Source organism: Lepisma saccharinum, assembly GCF_977018435.1.
Source record: "Lepisma saccharinum chromosome 15 unlocalized genomic scaffold, izLepSacc3.1 SUPER_15_unloc_1, whole genome shotgun sequence".
Taxonomy (NCBI): Eukaryota; Metazoa; Arthropoda; class Insecta; order Zygentoma; family Lepismatidae; genus Lepisma; species Lepisma saccharinum.
In genome coordinates this window covers 291669-312443 of record NW_028142892.1, presented here as the reverse complement: position 1 = coordinate 312443, position 20775 = coordinate 291669, and the positions used below count along the sequence as shown (strand labels likewise).

Below are 20775 nucleotides of genomic sequence, written 5' to 3'. Positions count from 1 at the left end.
CAGTTTAAGCATTGTTCCAAGTATCAACATTGTAATTGAAGAAAAGTAATAAATGTGACAATGATTTTCAATAATTACTTCAAAATCATTATGTAATTTATCTTTCATGTATAATCCATAACAAAACATGAAAGTAGTTATGACCGCCTACCTATTCTCGTAGCACTTCTCGCAACTTGAGAATCGCAGGGGACCAACTTCCTTACTTGGATTTTTACCTTTCAGGCTTAAACCACATACGCTAACTCATGAAAAATGTCAAAAACAAGTCTGGTGTTAGCAAATTCAGATTTTTATTAATTTTTACATGCAAACATGCTTGAAATTTGTTAGAAAACAATCCGATTAACATGCATCGCATAAACTTACAACCCCGGCTTCCATTCAACCAAGCCACAGAATATCTCCACCCTCCTATTCCTCTATTTTATACAATGCGATTGCCAATATGACTTTTCTTTGCAGCGCTGTCAAAGTTATAATTTGTACAGCGTGATTGCCATTGTAGTTTTTTACACATTGCTGGCAAAGTTGTAATTTGTACAGCGTGATTATTTTTATATACAACATTTTCAACTAGAGAACTTATGATCTGTCATAAATTCCCCGCGGTTGGGAAATTTGACTTTCTTACTGAGAATCAAGAAGAAATGTCAAATACTTCATGCATTACTAAAATTATGACATTGTCTACATGCAAGAAGTTAGTTACAAAACAAACACCACATAAACAAAGATATAACATGTAAGATTATGACAAAATATCAGATTCATATATTAAATAACTTAACATGCATAAACACAAAACAGAATACACATATGTACAGTGTGTATGCATAATCGCAGAACCAAATTTGTACAATTTTCAAGAATAAACACAAAACAACACACGTGCAGTTTACATGCATCAGTAAAAAAAAAGAAAACACATCATGTACAATTTGCATGCAGAGATAAAATCATAACATATGCATCTCGCATACATAAATTAGCATGCATACATTCATAACATGCAATAGACAACATGTATGCACAAACTCCACATATCACAAATATGGTACCACTATAATTTACAATTTGTTATCATGCTCTTAATAAATATCGTTAGACAGCATCATGCAACTGCTCCAAACCTAACTCATGAAGTTGCAAATCGTTACGCATGCTTAAAAGTTTGTTTATCCAAAGTTTTTGTTTGTCCAATGAACAATGCCAAGCTTTGATATTTTTTACGGAAATATTTGTAATGTCTTTTCCAGTGTTGCAGCATATGGCTTTCACTGTGTTATCATCATGAATTTGCATACAAACAAAAGGACCTTGGTATAAATTACAATATTTTTTTATAATGCAAGTGATAGTGTCACTTTGAGGATGCAGTTTTATGAAGATCAGATCGCCTTGCTTTACTGGATTTTTTGTTGCTTGTTTTTCATGCTGTTTTATAATATGTTTTTGTCTCTTATTGAAACTACATGTTTCTGCCATAAGCAGCTTATTTTTCCACATCTCTACATCAGGAATGCGATCCGTTAGTACTTTTTTACAGATATTTTGAGGTTCAACATTTAGCCTGAGTTCTATAGGAGCATAACCTGTACTGGAACAAATTGAATTATTTAACAGATGTAAAATGGCAGCAACATGGCTAGACCATTGCTTATGTTTACCGTTGCAAAATATACGCATCAATCTATTTATTTCCTGGTGATATCTCTCCACTAAGTTAGCACTTGGATGATAACTGGGTATGTAAAAAATTTTTACATTGAGAGCATGCATACCTTTTGTAAAATGTTCTGCACAAAATTGTGGACCATTGTCACATATAATGATTGTTGGTATTCCCAAATGGATGAAGTAAGAATGTGTTAGTTTTCTAGTTACGATGGAAGCTGTACTATTGCCAATAGGATATGCCACAAGATAACGGCTAGCAGAATCTAATACTGTTAGTAAATATTTTTCACCTTTGGAGGAACGTATGAATGGACCTTGTAAATCAATAAATAATATTTCACCTGGTTTTGAGGGTTTGTGCATGATTTCCAGATACTTAGGAGGATGTTTATCTGGTTTATTTTTCATGCAAATTTCACAATCAGTGATGTAAGACTTTGTGTCTCTTTTCATATGAGGCCAGTAAAATATTTGGTAAATTTTACCGAGTGTCTTGTCTGTACCAAAATGACCACCTTGATCATGATACTTGTGCAGTACAAGATTTAGTAATGATTGAGGCACGCATATTCTTATCCGGTTTGGATTGTGAAAATCTTTGATGGTAAGTAGATCATTGTGAATAAGGTATATATTCTTCCAGTTTCGATGTTTGCTCTGTTGTGAACTTTCACAACCAGCAAGAACAGATTTAACACCACTGCAATACGGATCACTATTTTGTTCATTAACAAAATTGTTTTTATCACATATTAATGACTCATCAAGATACTCAAAGTTATTCATGAATATGAGTTCATTATCATGGTCATTAAAAGATCGGCTCAACAGGTCTGCCAAGAGGTTTTCTTTACCTCTACAATACTCGACATGGAATGAGTACTGTTGTATTTGAATAAACCATCTAGTCAGCCTATTGTTCCAAGTGTGTGCAGATTCTAACCACGTGAGGGATTTATGATCTGTGATAACAGTAAATTTTCTACCTAACAACAGTGATTTAAATTTGTCCAGTGTAAAGAGTATTGCTAACACTTCTACTTCAGTGGACGTATATGATTTCTCAAAAGGTTTCAAAATCCTTGACACGAATCCAATCGGACGCATGTTGTTGTCTACCAGTTGAAAACAATATCCTGCAATGCCTATATTTGATCCATCAGTTTGAACAAAGAATGGTTTGTTCAAATCTGGATGGTAAAGCATTGTTTCTGCAATGATGGACTGTTTCAACAACTCAAAGGAGCATTGTGCACTTTCATCCCATTCCCACTTTTTGCCTTTTTTTCAATAACTGGTACAAGGGATGTGCCATGATGGCATAATCTTTAACATATTTTGATAGCCAATTGAAACTTCCCAAGACTTTCTGCAGTTGCTTGATATTGCAAGGGACAGGTAAGTCTTTTATGGCTTGAACATACTTGGGAGATTTCTCATAACCCTGTGCACTGATAGAATGCCCTAAAAATTCCACCTTGACTTGACAAAACCTACATTTGTCCAGTCTCAGTGTCATGTTGGCATCTTGTAACTTGTCAAAAATAAGTCTTAAGTGAAAAAGATGTTGTTCGAAAGACGTGCTTTTGACAATTACATCGTCTACATAACATACTGTAAAAGATTCCTTACCTTCCAAGGTTCGTGTCAGAGCATTAATGAAAGCAGACGTTCCATTGATTGATCCGAACACTACCCTTGTGAACTGGTAAAGTTTTCCCTGAAAACTGAAAGCAGTATACTTTCTTGCTTTGGGGTGTAAGGGGACCTGCCAGAAAGCATTAACCAAATCTAGGGAGGACAAACATTGACATCCATGGAAACTCATTAAGAGTTCATTTATGTTCATAGGATGATTGCTCAAGCTTGACATGTTTGTTGATATTTCTTTGATCTAAGCAGAGACGAATGCCTCCTCCGGGCTTGACTACAACTAGGAGAGAACATAGGTACTCTGATTCAGAATATTCAATAATGCCTAAGTTGAACATTTGTTCTATTTGCCTGCCAACTTCATCCCTATATGCTAATGGTATTGGATAGTTTTTGTTAACTATTGGTGTGGAAGTATCCAGTTCTATTGTGTGTGTATACTTGTTACAGAGACCTGGTAATTCAGAAAACAATGTTTTATATTGTTTTAACAACTGGACTAAAGCTATCCTTTGTGACTCATTTAAATGTTCACACTCTTTAACCCTTCTCCACAAGTCTTCATCAGAAGGATGAGAGGATGACCGTGGGGATATGTTCGATACAGAAGGTCTGAAATCTAACTCTTCTTCCGGACAACTTTCATTTGAGACAGCGATAAATTTGAAGAATTTGCTTCCTTCGCTCGATTCCAAGAGTAAGCCTCGCTGGACAAAGTCTAAAGTACTATCAATATTGTATAGGACATCTAAACCGAGAATAATGTCTACTTTTAAATGTCTGACTACCAGGAATTTAATGTAAAAGGAAAGTCCACAAATTTCAACGTTCAAATGAGTGGAACCTATTAGTTTGTCTTTCCTTTTCCCTGTATAATCAACTAATTTAATTCCCGTAACTGGCAATAGCCGTGGTTTAGAAGCCTGAGTACAAATAGACTTCCACAGGGTTTCCGAGAGAACACTGACCTCAGCGCCACTATCGAGTAAAGAAGTATATTCCTTATTGTTTATTCTTACTTTTATGTGAGCAGAAGGTTTACGCTTGCTATTAGTATTTATGGGTTGCTTACAATTTTTGATTACTGCACTGCAATCTATTTCATCACATTCACTTAAGTTTATAAAATGAATAGCAGGATTTATCCCATCACTCACATCACCTGCTTTTTGACATGAGCTCGTAACTAGTTTAACGAGTTAAACTGGTGTATGTCTGCCTGGACTGTGATTTCATTTTGATTGACATCATTGAACAGACCTTTTTGTTTCAAGAAATCAAAAACTACATTCATCCCAGACTTTGACCAACGAATTAAATCAATTCGGCCATTCCTTGGATTTCCTAAGTGTTTTTCAAATAGATCTAGTTTTATACTAGAATCTGCATTCAAAAACAGATGACTAATATTCACTACAATGAGATTCTCATCATTCCCCAACTCCATTAGAAAATTATTCCACTGACTCCACTTACTCCACGCCCGACCCTGTGGCCGAGTGGTTAGCACATCGCGCTGCGACGCCAAGGGTCCCGGGTTCGAATCCCGGTCGGGCTTGGTTATTTGTGAATGTCCATTCATCAATTTCATCATTTCATCACTCATCCCCATCTTCGCAAATTAGCCAAGAGGCACAAAACGCGAAGTAAAATAAACTAAATCAAATCAAAATCAAATCCACTTACTCCACAAATCAGGATTGTCAGCAGTTTACAACTTTGGGATTGGTGGTAATGTGAGTAATATTAACTGATTCGTTAATGGTAATAACTTGTGTATTGAACCTTTGAGGTCACTTTTCATTTTGTGTAGCTCTGTATATCTCAAAAAATCATTGGTGCCAATAAGCAACATCACTTTATTACCAACTTTGGTATCTGGACAGATCTTTTGAGATAGGTTGGAAATAGTTTGGCCGCTAGTACATAACCCTATGTTCCGTTTACCTAGTGAATCATATGAAACAGTGTAGTTTGCCAAGGTTTCTGCTACGCGGATCATCATGGAATCACCTAGCAAATGAACATTATTGTACAAGGGTTCAATGACCTGTGCTTCGGTATTTGTTTTGACTGAATTGTAAAATTTTTTGTGTGTGTGATTAAGATTACTAGAGTTGGGTTGTTGCAAAGGAGGATTAGCAGGTACACTCATGACACCTCCCTCTCGACATGAGCGACTTACTCGTTTCCCGAAAAAGTAGACTTATTAGCATTGGCGATTACATTTCTTTTTGAGTTACACTGTGTGCTGGAATGATCAACAACCTCGCACTTGAGTTTGTCACCTCTGTCTTTAGACTGATCAGTACATTTAGTTTGAATAACTGCTACGTTTCTATTACTATCAAAGTTTTTAGTTCTACTGTTAAATACTGCCTGTGGCGTTTCACGTAATTAAATTTTTCTTAGGGCTTCGGAATTTTCTATTACCGTGATGGCTTCACTCAGCTCAGTAACAGGTTTCATTATGAAAATTTCCTTAATTTTGAAAGGCATCAAAGTAGCAATTTGAGCTAGCCTTTGTGCTTCGTCAGTGTTAGGTTGAACAATCTGGAAAATTTTCCATTGGTCCATGAAAAATGTTAGCAGTGACCCATGAACAGACTTTTGATACTGGGAATTCAAGATTTTGGTGAGCATCGTTGTTTTCCAATTAGAATTTTGATAATGATTCAGAAACTGAATTTTGAAAGATTGGTAATCTGAAAATTTTTGCTTTGAGATCTTGTACCATTGCTTAGCATCTTTTGTTAGCAGCGTTGGTACATAAGTCATAAAATCTGTTTCTGCTATTTGAAATAACTCGAAATTCTCTTCGACATCATCTAAGAATTCAGATGGGATTAGTTCACTAGAAACTCCAGAGAATTTCGGAAACCTATTTAATTGATCTGACTTCAAGAAATTTCTTTTAGTAACATGTGAGGAAACTTGATTTTCTTTGCACCTAGAAACACTCTTACTTGTTCCATTAGGGAAAAGTGTTGTTACACTATCATTATTATTCACATTTACTAAGGGAGACTTTTTCCTAGACCTATTCTTTTTTCTACTCTTAAGCCCAGATGAATGACAGCTAATTGTGCTGGGTGAACTATCTGAATCACTTTCCCGAAACCTGTGTAGCATGGTAGTAGTTGAATTCTGTAGAACTTTAACTTGTTGAGCTACACCTGACAAAACGGGCAACACTGTATTGTTCACAATACCCACTAAATGTTCTACCTCATGGGAAACATTACCATTTTGTAATTCACTAGTTTCGATGGGAATATTTTCTTGTATGGGATTTACCAGCAATAAAATTAAACCATTCTTCAGCTTCTGATGACTCTTCAGTAGATTCCTGGCGATCTACAGGTGAAAATGCAGGCTTCTTTTTGACAGACTCTGGTACTTGTACTTGACGATGACACCATACAGTGTTGGCTTGATTGTTTTGTATTCTTTCTTCCAGTTCAAAAAGTTTGTTTTTCACAACCACCAGTTCCTGACGCAATTCATCCTTTTCTTCTATCAATTTTCTCACTTCCATGTCAACTTTCTGGGTTTCACTCCTAACCTTCTCATTCCTAGAAATGCATTCTTGCCTGTATAGGGACACATCTTTCTGCATGACATTCAGTCGGATGTTCAGATCAGCTCTTATATTTTTTTTTAGATTCTTTAGATCACTCTTAAATTCTGCTTTCACTTGTCCTAACTCCTGTTTAAGTTCCTCTTGTGACTTCGAGATAGCTCGCAATTCAGCCAATATTTGCTCCATATTTCTTATTTTTCACGTAAAACCACTTAAATTCACTTTGCACCAAACAAGAACTAGTTGAACACTATCACAATCGTGGAATCACATATTTCGTTTTTGCAAACTACTTGCGATGATAATGTAAAATATTTCACATTATAATCTTTAGACGAATAATCTTTGAGACAGCGTACTGAGTCTCATAAAATCTTTTATGACCGCCTACCTATTCTCGTAGCACTTCTCGCAACTTGAGAATCGCAGGGGACCAACTTCCTTACTTGGATTTTTACCTTTCAGGCTTAAACCACATACGCTAACTCATGAAAAATGTCAAAAACAAGTCTGGTGTTAGCAAATTCAGATTTTTATTAATTTTTACATGCAAACATGCTTGAAATTTGTTAGAAAACAATCCGATTAACATGCATTGCATAAACTTACAACCCCGGCTTCAATTCAACCAAGCCACAGAATATCTCCATCCTCCTATTCCTCTATTTTATACAATGCGATTGCCAATATGTCTTTTCTTTGCAGCGCTGTCAAAGTTATAATTTGTACAGCGTGATTGCCATTGTAGTTTTTTACACATTGCTGGCAAAGTTGTAATTTGTACAGCGTGATTATTTTTATATACAACATTTTCAACTAGAGAACTTATGATCTGTCATATAGTGTCTAATTAGTTAATTTATGTGTACAAATGATAGAAAACACCTTTGTAACAAAAAATACCTTGGCATTGCTAGGGGTAATTAGCAATTTTGACTTTGTTGCACATTAATTGTACCAGTTAACTTTGAATTTTAGGACTTAGATGATGATAATAATAATAATAATAATAATTGTGAATATCATTTTGTTGTAATATTAAGTATTTGACACAGTGGCGTAACAAAATCGTAAAGTACGCGTCCGCAAGAAACAAATTTGGGTCCCTCAAGTACAGTCAGATTCTTCCAGGAAATTTATGTAATTACTTGGAATGGCTAATTGTGGCTGCACTTACATTAATAATTATACAAATCGATGCTCTACCTCTGAATTTTCACATATTACAACATATCTTTCTTTGACATTTATGTATTCAAAAAAAGAAAATACAAATAGAAACTTATCCCCTCCCTGGCCCCTCTTAACAGCGGGGTGGATAAGAATGATGATTTTTATTTATAATTTTTGATATTTTTTATTTACATTGATCTTTTTTGACACCATACACATAAACATACTTTTTATATAGAAAGGCTTTTTCTGATAAACGGCCCTGTAAAATATTTAAACAGTTTGATTAAAGCAAATAACAAATTACAAGGTAACCGAAAAAGTTCTTGCCGTTCTAGAGCAGTGATAAACAAAGAGCAATACAATGGATGGTACGTACCTTTAGGTTTCGAAATAATCTCCTTCAGCATCCAACACCTTTTGCCAACGTTTCTGCAGCTGCACAATAACCTGGTGATAAAACTCGGCGTACTTGGATGCAAAGAAGTCTGTGAGTGCATTCCGCAGGGCTCCCTCATTTGCGAAGGATCTCCCACGGAGGTGTTTGCGAGGGAATGAAACAGGTGGTAATCTGTTGGTGCAAGGTCCGGTGAATATGGTGGATGGCACAGTGTCTCCCAGCCAAATTGCTGAAGGAGCTCCCAGGTCTTCTTTGCCACATGTGGCTTGGCATTGTCGTGCAGGAACAACATACCCTTGCGATTCACCAATGCCGACTCCTGCTGCAATGCATGGTGCACCCTTTGCAACTGCTGAGAGTAGAGGTCAGCAGTGATGGTCTGACCAGGTGGAAGGAGCTCGTAATGCACCACTTGCCGACAATTCCACCATACAGAGAGGATAAACTTTCGTGGGTGCAGAGGTGGTCTTGAGGTGTGAGGAAGAGGGTCACGTGGCGACAACCAATGTCTGGTGGGAGTGTCAGAGGACCCACTTTTCGTCACCAGTGAGCAAGCGATCAAATATGGGTGTGTTCAGGTGCCGAGTGAGCAAGGACAAACAGGCTGTCACTCATTGTTCCTTGTTGGCTGCCGACAATGTGTGGGGTACCCACTCGCTTAACTTGTATGACTTCCCTATCCCATGCAGGTGCAGTCTGACTGTTTCAGTGGAAACATGGAACCGTTCTGCTGGTTCATCACACGTTAGACCACTGTCTTCCTCTATGGCTGTTTCAAGGCCTCGTCATCAACACATGTGGTCGTCCACTGCAAGGTTCATCTGAAAGGCTCACATCTCCCGAACGGAATTTCTGGAACCAATGCCTGGCAGTGCGTTCGTTCACGGCATTCTTCCCAAATGCCTGGAAAATGCGGCAACTTGATGCGGCAGTTGACAGGCCCACTTTAAAGTCATACAACAAACACACGGGAACAAGCTGCTTCGATACCTCCATTTCTCTTCGACACTGGACGAGCTATGACTGGTGTGTGTGTGTGCATCGTGCCTGTATTACTGACAGTCTATGGTCAGACTAACTCCCGATCGCTTGGCAGGCATGTGCGTCAATTAGTTTCCTCTGTGAGCGCATGATCAATGGGATGTCAAAAATGGCAAGAACTTTTTTGGTTACCTTGTACATGTAAATATGAATTTCTCTGTTTCTGGAACTGAACATAATGAACCTAATATGAAAATGTTTGTTGAGTGTGTTAATGAAACTGTTATAACTTCAGTAACTTTTCTTACAGTGAAAATATAAATTCTGGATGTACTTTATATTTTTAACTTAAAATAATTTTTACGGTCTTTGTAGCCGAATTTTAGTGTTTTCAATGATAGTTATCCAAATATCAGCTGCCATATTTATTTAGAGTTTAATGAAAATTACACTATTTACGGTTTAACATGATTAGTATTTTGTATATTATTCTATTTAAAACATTTGTTATTTTTGCTTATAAAAATTATTGAATTTTAAATCAAGGTAAATTTAAGTTGTCTTTTTTTCAGATGACATGTTACATTTATTTTCGTATGAGCTTCACTCCATCAGCACATACATTTTGTTTCCTTTATTTCCTTAGAGCATAATAAACACCATTAAATGATTACGAGATTAATATACTTTCACAAAAAGTGATTCTGATATCTACAAATTTCTTGTGTACATTATTCTGTAATTTTATTTAAAGTGATATTTTAAAATAGAATTTACCAATTTAAATTTTGATTTAAATCAAACCACCTTGCTTAACAGAAAGCTGGCTTCTGGGCAGTGAATGACACTTTTACATTAGACCTTGCCCTTTCTCGTTCAAGAGTGAGATTACTGAGTCCGCAAAATTTGGGCTGAATCATACCTTTCGACACTACCTTCCAGAAGTTTTTCCTAAGTTTCAATTTTGAGAATGATAGTTATTTTTTCGTGGTTGTTACTTGAAGAGTAGGAAACAAACAGAAGGCGGTACAGGATACAGAGTACACTGGAAGCTAGTGTAGAGCTATCAAGGAGAAGAAACTTTGCCAAAGCACTTGATTTCAGATTTAAGCACATTCCTGAAACGTAGAACTTGAGCAGGAAATTCGGAAGATAAATCATCTTCGTGCCCGTTACAGAGGGCAATAGCTGCATCTGAAGTTGTAGGACGGAAGGAAGAACTGCTAATATTATTTATATCCTTCTTCAGTTTAAAACACCGGAAGCATTTCAGGTGATTTATCATTAACACATTAAAATTGGGTAGGCTATGCAAGGTCACGAGACACAAGAAAAGCCAAAACAAAGTGCTTTTATTCAAGAAAATAATAACTGGATAAAAATGTCCCAAGTAATTTTTGCGTTAATGTTTCACATGAGAAATGAGAATTATTTTGACTTTTTTTGGCCCCCGTACGCTTAGAGCTCCCGCCAGCCTCTGATTTGACGTATTCATTCAAATTATAACATTAAACTAGAATATAAAGCCAGATAAAAATGTTTTAATTTTATTGCCCACAAAAATTAGCCTTTTCTATCTTTCTCACTTCCATTTATTACGTTTTTTGTATCAACCTCATGGGACACGAGGCCCCTACATGCACGAGACCCAGTGTGGTTGCCCACTTCATCCACCCCTTGCTACGCCAATGGTTATACAACCTCAAGGCACCTGCTGCGCCTAGCAGAAATTCAAATATTTCCATGCGTAGTGAAATATAATGGCCGTTGACAACACTGACAGTAGTGCTCGCCGTCTACCTGCAAGAACTACATCGAGTCTCATGGGTCTTCTTAAGACCCGGGTAATACAGAAACCTGGCAGGCATTGATGCCTGTACACAACTGTGACGTGAAGCTCGCTTGCGCGATGTCGAACACCTGGGCTTGACGTGCGTGTTGTATATTATTGTAGGCACTCCTTTGCACAGACTGTTTTTTTCCGGGTCATGTGCAGGTCTCTGTAAGCCACATGGACACGGCGTGGGACAGTAAATTTTGTATCACTATCAATAAAAATTCCACAGTGATCCAACAGAAATAGAGGCTAGTCTTCTCAGGGTTTTATCTTATATTTTTTTATGGAATGGTATCTATGTCTGCTTAATCATTGCCTTGTAAGTTACAAAAGGAAATGGGAGTAAGATTTGACTAGATACATTTGACATGCTGTCAGAATTTTCATGTATGGAAAAAGATGTTGTATCACAGAGCAATCGTGGCCTTCACAAGTCCCTTCCGATTTACTGTATTCACATTCTGTCTCTCTCTGTCTGCAGATAAAATGAAGGATGCCATTGTTGCCAAACTTTCGTCCCAGTGCGAGGAGCTGTATGCAGAAGTGCTGAAGCAGTTCCAGAAGGAGGCCATGCGCCCACTGTGGGACAAGGAATGGGTTCCATCTGTAAGTGTACATGCATAACTCTTGTTAACAGGGTCATCTCGTTTGTTCCATTAACACTGTTGGCTACACGCCACGGGCCAAAAGTCATGATCATATCAGTGGTGTATTCTCCCATGTTATCTGGTTTACTGCTGGTAAACCAACTCTTTCCATATATATATATATATATAAATTGCTACAAAATTTGAAGTTTTTCTTTTACTTGCATGTGGCATTGGTGTCTTATTTCTATTGTATCTAATTTAAATATATACAGTAAATAGGAATTGTGGCAAGAAATCAGGTCAAATTTTCAAAATACACTACTGGATCAGATCCTATATATACTGCAAAAATGTATTATTCCTAAGCAATATTGACATAAAAAGTTCTATTAAGTTGAGGGAATGTTCATTGGCCTTATATATATATATATGTTGTAAGAGAGTAAATACCTAAATAGTATCAAAAAGTACAACTTACGTGAGTGAGTATAAATTTATCCAAACTACGTTTCGGAGGTCAATACTTCCTCCTCCTTTAGGTCCACATGAATATCTAGACACCAGGCATGGTGTCACGTAAAAAAAATGTTATATAGGTTGAAGGTTGGGGTAAAAAACACTTATAAAAACCATTGACTCTGACAAGGTAAATGTTCCTGTGTTCCTAAAAAGCCTATATTAAAATACTAAAAGGTTTAAAAACAGATCCACTGCAGCGGCCCAGGAACCACATCCAGCAGTGAGGCAAAGCGTGTGGTTAACGGTCTTTGTACACAGAGTTGAAGGTTACCTCCCCTCCATGGGACTGATTCCCCTCAACTATCACTTCACCAATCCAATGAAAATTCACGTTCTTCCCCCGCAGCTCTCGAAACTTCGGCGGTGACATGAAAACCCAACTCAGCGTAATCTTTACCAGCTTTATCCCACTATTTAAGAAAATGAATCCACCCCTCCTCTAAATTGCCGTCGTCTCTATTGAGTTTATTATCATTTCCGGTGCATATATGTGCAGCCTCATAAACATTCCGGTCCAATTTATTACTACTTTTCTTAATAACTTCCCTTTTTACGATTCTATGTTTACTTTCAATTATGTGTTTCGCGAGACCGGTTTCAGGAACCCCTTCCCTAATATCTTTATCATGCTCCCCTCATCGGATACGCATGCTCCTTCCAGTTTGTCAAACATATTCTCTCCCGCATTCACACACAATTCTGTAAACACCTTTCTGTCCTTCAAAGTCTTCTTTGTCCCCCCCCCCCCATTTCTTATATTCCATAAAATGCTTTTCAATATTACGGGGGCTTTCGTTCCACATTTAAGACCGTACCCTTTCATGGTTATTTCAATTTTTTCTGAAATTCCTTTACGATAGGGAATACCGAGGAAGCAAACGCCATTGTTCTGTCCCTCCTTTTCAATTTCCCTATCGGCAATATTGGTTATTTTCTTCCTTACAACTCTGCCAGCTTTCCTAGCTATTCTATTCATCTCCAAGATTGAATATCCGTTCTTCAAGCCCACTCCATGCTATTTCTTTCTCTTTCTCACTTTTGTTGTTACACAATCTTTCGGCTCTAATAAAGAAATTGAGATAAACGTTAGATTTGACTCTACATGAATGTTCAGATCTCCTGTTTATGTATAAATCACCTGCGAGTGACTTATGAAATATAGTGCTGCTCCCCAAAGAAACCTCACTTTACTTCAAAGAAAGTTCCGAAACATCAGTTTTTCCTCTAACAACCACATGTCAGGTCCACGTGGAGTGAAATAAATCGTCCCCTGAAACCTTTCCCACCAATAGCGTCCATCCAAGAAATGACAGCTCTCGTCAAGTCCATGTGGACTAAATGAGATGTTGCTAATTCAGTTTCTTTAGAGCTTTCTAACCATGAGGTTGCGGTTCTCTTTGTTTGCTAGGTTGTGTTGTTGTGTTTTGCTATTTTTTTATGCAATATGAACACATTGGGAGTAAAACGTCACAGTGAATGAATGGATGTTTAAACACTGCAGGTAAAAGTGACAACAGCGCTTTGCCGAAAAACAGGTGGTGGCTCGAAACCAGATACGGTTCTGGTCTGTTTCCTCTGGGGTTATGTCAAAGATGCCGAACTGTTGACGCTTAGAAGACTCGGGGTATACACCCGTCATTATTCCGAAATCAGTTTTGTTATACTTAAATCAAGAAAATTAATCTTCTTGTCGACTAGGTCTTCCCTTGTGAATTTTATCCTTTCCTCCTGTTTTCCCATTTCAGTGAAAACAAGGTCCACGTTCCTTTCTTTCCCAATTATGAGGATGTCATCGACATACCTACCATACAATTTTAAATTTCCTCCTACTTGGTCTAAGGCAGCTTTTTCTACGTAATGCATGAAGATATTAGCTACGAGGCCAGAGATTGGGTAGCCCATTGCCAACCCCTCTTTCTGTTTAAAGATCTTTTCGTTAACGTAAAAGTAGTTGAAACCTGTTATGAGGAAAAAGTATCTGACGTATTCCCAGTCCACTAAAATTTCTACTCCTCCCTCTGACAACCACCTCTGAAGGCAGTCCCCCGCTTTGTCTCTTGGTACACTGAGATACAAATTTACTACGTCAAACCTGCTGATGTTATCGTCGTCCCCAATTTCCAACTCTTCAATGGACTTTTGACTTCAATCAAATTTTTAACGCTAAATTGGGTCCTCCCACTGATCTTCTTCTTTCTTTTAATCAGTTCCTTAGCTAGTCCATAACCCGAGTGTTCATAAGTAGGAATAATGGGTCTAAGAGGGATACCATTTTTATGGGTCTTTGGAATACTGAATGCGGTAGGAATGTTCCCTTCTTTAACCCTTCATTTTGTACTTTTCCATTTAGCGTCATTATTCTGTCAATTTTTTCTATTCACGATGATGAGGATTAGTTATGACCTGATGAAAATGATGAAGGCACAGTCACAAACATGCATGCCTTCGCTACGAGTATGATTCCAACCTGCAGACTTCAATGCACTCAGCCACGAAGCTGGCATTTATACGTGGCATAGTGGCCACTATTTATTTACAAATGATACAGCCCTTCGATATAGTCACCATCATTGTGTACAACCCGTTGCCGTAGCAGCACCTGTTCTGTTGATTGTTCGAATTGAGCGGTCTATTGCCTGAAAAATTTCTGGAACAGTTTGGAAGCAAATGCCACCAAGTGGTTCAAATCAAAGTAACTGAGCCTGCTAGAACACCTGCCATTCCCATCGAGCTAATAAGTCAGCCACAGGTTGCGCTACATGTGCCCGAGCATTGTCTTGCAAAATGATGGGATTCAGCAGAGTGTCGCCTCTTCTTTCGCAATGCAGGTCACCGGTTATGTTCCAAAAATTAACTGTAATACTGCATATCAATGGTCTGCCCTTGAGGCACGGTATGCGTTAAGATAGCACCATCACAATCGTACATGTGAGTCACCATTAACTTTCACATTAGTAGGGTTCTGACTACGCAACTACACAACTTTACACCACCAGCTCCAACGATACTCTATTCCTTTCGTCATTGTGCATGCGCCTAGTGTTAGAAGGAAGAGTCCATTTACTGGGAGGTAGGTTAGGTATCAAACTAACATGTGGTATAAGTAAGAAGCACCGGTTCCATATACACATCAGTGTTGCCACTATTAAATCTCCAACCCACGCATAATTTTTAAAGAAACATAAGTAAAGTCTAATTTTAAGGGAAGGTTGCTTGTCTTTCAATGCCAACAATTTTGTCCTTTATTTTTTATTATTATTATTATTAGAGCCCGGAAGTTCAGGCATTTATTTTCGTTAAAATAGGCAGGCAAAAAGGCATTTATAATGTGGAAAATAGGCACTAAAAATGGGAAAAAAGGCAAAATAAACTGAAAAAGGCACATTTGAAAGTCACTTACTTTTATCTATAATTTCTGGCAAAATGTTAATGAAGCATACATAAAACAAGCAAATGTAGCTGGACTCATTTCGATAACAGCATTTTCACATTTTAGAATATCACAAATTGTTTTCAATTGTTTCTTCAAGTCATCATTTGCAGTCACTACCCATTTGCACTTTTCCACAACAGCTGACCCCTTTTCTCCTGACACTTCCATCATCTGCTGCATAGATTCCTCGAAGATTTTCATGGATGCTACAAGAGTCTCACCTCTTTTTCCTAGCTTTGTAATTGTCTCTGGCAATGCACCATAATGTGCAAAAATAAACGACAGTTCATTCTTCAGTTCTGAATAGCACAGGAGTTTTTTCACTTCACGAATTGAAGCCGCTTGATTTTCTGGAAGAGCATCGATCACCTCACTGATTTTTTCAAGGTGGTTAGCATAATATATAGCTGCTGATATCCAGGTTCCCCATCTCGTCAAGACTGGTTGCGGAGGTAAACTAAGCTCAGGTGCAACTTCCTGAAATGTTCGGGTTCGAGAGGGAGATTTCAGAAATATCTTCTTTGTGTTCGAAATCAACCTGTCCACTTCTGGGTGCAACACTCTAACTTTTTCGGCGATTCTGTGCATTGCGTGGGCTACACATGTGATATGAAGCATGTTCGGGAAGAGAATTTTCAATGCTATGGCAGCCTTCTTTATATAGGGAGCTGCATCACTGATAAAAAGTAACATGTCATCATGATGTACACCATCTGGCCAGAGCAGAAGTAGGGAATTTGAGAATAACTGAGCTATTGACGAACCATTGGCTCTCTCTACTTGTTCTGACGTGAGAAGAAAGGACGAGGATTCTCCGCATGTTGGTTCCATAGTTCATATGATGACGTTGGCTATTCAGCGTCCCATAGCGTCAGTACTTTCATCTGTTTAAATCCAAACCTTCTTTCCACCAACTTCAGCACGAATTCTTTGCAGAGCTTCTTCGTAGCAGATGCTTAAATATGTTTTCCGCAGCGTAGATTCCGACGGCACAGTTTCTTTAGTGTATTTCTCCACGAATTTCCTCAGTGACTTGTTTTCCACTTTCCAAAAAGGTATCCCTGCTTCCATGAAAGCTTTGCACAGTTCAAGAGAAAACTAAGATTGCCTGTCGGATGAAGTGCCCACTGTTGAAATTAGGGATATCTTCTTCTGTCCAACCTTTTTGGCAACTGCAGTTTATGTTTTGCTGTTGACACATGTTGAGATATAAAGTATTTTTTCTCATGGTTGAATGTTTTTTCACATATCTTGCAGAGAATAATAGTACCATCTGTCAAAAATGTGCTTTCACCAAATTCATGCACGTAACCATGTAACTTACCACTTAATAGCACACTAAATTTCAGCATGATGACAACTATACGATCCTTTCCTTCCAAAGTGCAGAACTAAACTAAAAATAGAGAACTTGATTTTAGAATCCATGCAAAGGCCCTTGGGCATTAGTGCTGTTTCTTGTCAATAACCTCCTGACACGGACGCTGGAGGTGATGACGTAATTGTGCAGGTGTTCTGCAACAGGTTTTCAGCAGTCAATCATTCACAAGGACATGTTAACGGAAAGGCAATATCTTAACTCAGCATGAAATACTATTTTTTTTTTCAACACACTTTTCTCCTTCAGCAATGTTGAGTTCAATATTACTTAAATAAGGTGAAAATTATTCAGATAATAAACGGAAGAAAAATAAATGCCAACAACGTTTTTTGGGAGAAAAATAATTTATTTACACATTTTTTTAAAAAAATGTTCAAATTTCATTGAAAAAGGCAAAAAAAGGCATTATAATTAAAAATAGGCAGTGGGGTCCCAAATAGGCAAAATGAAAAGGCTTCTATAACATTCGAAACAACATAAAAAACTTATATCCGGAAAAATTTTATCAATATATGCAGTAGATAAAAAGAGGCATTTTGCCAAACTTCCGGGCTCTAATTATTATTATTATCATTTTAGGAGGAGTACAACAACATTTAAAGGTTCCGAAGAAGCATAATAATAGCAAAACACCCCACAATTTTCCTTTAGCTGATTTTAGGGATTTCCAGCCAAGCCTGAATAGGGGCACTTTCTTTGTTTGGACTACTATTGTGTAAACATGTGAAGATAATCTCAAATAGAAAATGCTAAACATTTTGCTGGCAAATGAATTTTTATGCATGACTAGTAAAGCCTTGATTTATGTTTTTTAGGTGACCAAAGTAAAAAAAAACAACTTAAAATGTGGAAATGTTTGTAACATTTTGATCTATTGGACCATGAAATTTGAATATGTAAAGCAGAAAAATGTAAAATCTAGGAATGCAAAATTGGGCATTCTACTGTACAGTATACAGCATTGTGTCAATTTCATAAGCAATATTCCTGTTCTGAGTATACACAAGTAAACTTTATCTCAGAATTTTCATAAAAGGATTTTTTTTTTAAAAAGTACTCTGAACAGCGTCACCCAGAACTGAAAATTTCTAGGGAGTCTTAACTACTAACCTGCTCAATAGGTATTTAAATATTTTATGAAAGTGACCCATTTTTGTTGATGGATATACTGAAGGCTAAAGGTGTATCATCACAAATTCAAACTCACTTTTGCGTGGGCATAGATGTTTGTAGCGCAAATGTTAATTCAATTTCAGATCGCTGGCAAACAGGCTGCATACCACGGTCTAGCAGAATACTACCAGAGTTTGGTGTGCAAAGCAAACAAGAATGTTGGAGAGGAAATTGCAAGGCTAGAGGTATGTTACTCTTATTAAGATAATAGAGTTACTAAGTATTACAACAAATTACTAATTTTGCTTATGTTCACATAATTTGGAAAAAAAAGATGAAGGTAGAACAGCTTTTGTAAAAATATTGCAGGAGTGAAAGATGGTCAGCAATGTTAGTAAAATTCAGTTTTTTATCTGATCTGTAATTTGTCATTTTTATTTTTGAAAGATAGTCCAGTAATGTCTGTGTTTTTTTGTGTTCATGACTGTTCTGATTGCCAGTAAGATGATACATTTTTTCAGTTCATTTAAACATAATTCATTCTTTACATAAGAATAGCACAGTTATGAAAACTGTTCTTGGGCATTGACTCTCCATAGTTAGTGAAAAATGTATACGTAATGACTGGAAATAAAGAATACTGAAAGTTGGCAACATTGGCATTGTTTGGTAAGTGAAGAAGCGTGGCTGCAGTGTGACCGAGAACAGTTACCGTATTTACGCGTGTATAATGCGCACCCTGGTTTTTGATGAGTGACACAAAATTATATCGCGTATATAATGCGCAGTACAATCCAGTTTCAAAAAAATGGCTTTCTTAGTTGTAGGTCGTAAAGCTGATGCCATGCTAATCAAGAGTGAATGACGTCATACCTATTCAATGAGTCACCTGTTGCTATGTGGACCAAGAGCAAAATATCCTCTTGTGTAAACAATAAGTCTCCAACCCATGCCACCTACCCCCCTCTCCCTCCATTGTGTTTAGCATCCCAAAGCTTTCACTCTTTAACCACCTTATTTATTCTGTAATAGATCAGAATTACGTTATGGATTTGCAGTGCTCATGAAATAATTTCCTATTATTTCTCACCCAACAAATACTGCTGATATGCATCCCATGTAACGGAAGGTGCATGCTCGAATTCTGCCAGAGTTGCACTGCTTTTCTTGGTGTCGCAGAACATTACATTACAAAATGAAAAATCATGTGAAATGGCCTTCAAACTTTCATACGTGGTTTTGCTCATTTCTTCTTTACTTTTTCTAAAAGAACTTGAAAATATTTACTTTTTCTTTCCATGACTAATGTAACATTTATACAAGGCACATTCAGAACCTTCCAAATAGCAGTTAGCAGCACAAGATTTTTTCCATTAAGGAATTTACACATATGATTTGGCCAGTAATACATTTTAATTTTTATTATCTTTTTCCTTATGTTTTCTTTCATCCAAAGTACCATAAAAATCAGAACATTCCTTCATTTTTTGATGAACTTATTTCAACCGCATTTCACATTAGTGTCGTTATCTTGAATGGAATACTGTTTCCATATTCAGAAACTGCAGGATTCAAGCTTTACAACGATATATAACATGATAGGGTTCCGTAAACATGAAAAATCAATGCAAGTGTCCCAAAATCATGGAACGGCCCTGCACGGTTTCATGTTGGCTGTCTAAATTATTCCAATCATAATACTCACCACAGTTTTTGGGATCAAAAATTTTGGAAAAAAGTGCGCATTATACATGAGTAAATACAGTATACAGTTATAGTCAAAGGTGATCTTCAATGGCCTTGAGCATTTGAGAGGAAGCATTTCTTGAGCATTATTTCTGCTCATACAGAAGTGGAAGAAGTGGGCCAACAATACAGTAGTGGAAGAAGTGGGCCAACAACATGGTATACTTTACTGGACATTTCCAGAACAAGTGCTCGAAAGTTCATGTAAAATTGCAGTATTGTTTGCAGACTTGTAGGGTCGCTATGCAAAATGTTTGGTGTTGGGCAGGCAACACTTGGATCATGTATGCTGACTGTTTTATTTATGTTCAAATATTGTGTGTACAGTGTGCTTTGTGTTGATGCATAGAAGTGTTAAGGAGTACATTGGGGAAGACTAGAAGGGATAGATTAAGGAATGAGGAGATCCGACAGGCAGTTGAGGTGTCTGCAGGACAGAATAGATAAGGCACAGGCGAGATGGTTTGGATACACGAAGAGGATGGGTGCAGAAAATCTGCCAGTAAGAGCTTACAATGCACAAGGAGTGAGAGAAAGGCCAAAGGGGAGACCAAGATGTTGGTGGAAAGAAGCAGATAGTGAAGAATGTTAGGAGAAGAGGACAGGATTGAAACACCGTGGAAAGAAAGGAGTGCTGGAAGACCTGAAGAAAATGAAGGGGCTTGATTTATGTGCCAACCTAGTCA

At 37.4% G+C, this 20775-nt stretch overlaps 1 protein-coding gene across 1 annotated transcript in view; it reads left to right on the top strand.

The window, feature by feature from the left end:
* The window catches only part of ALiX (programmed cell death 6-interacting protein-like protein AliX), a 162409-nt gene that overhangs the window by 45371 nt on the left and 96263 nt on the right, over nucleotides 1-20775 (top strand). The window contains exons 5-6 of the mRNA XM_083115790.1: nucleotides 11789-11913; nucleotides 18487-18588. Coding sequence (XP_082971916.1) covers nucleotides 11789-11913; nucleotides 18487-18588 — 227 coding nt within the window. The remainder of the gene's footprint in view (nucleotides 1-11788; nucleotides 11914-18486; nucleotides 18589-20775) is intronic.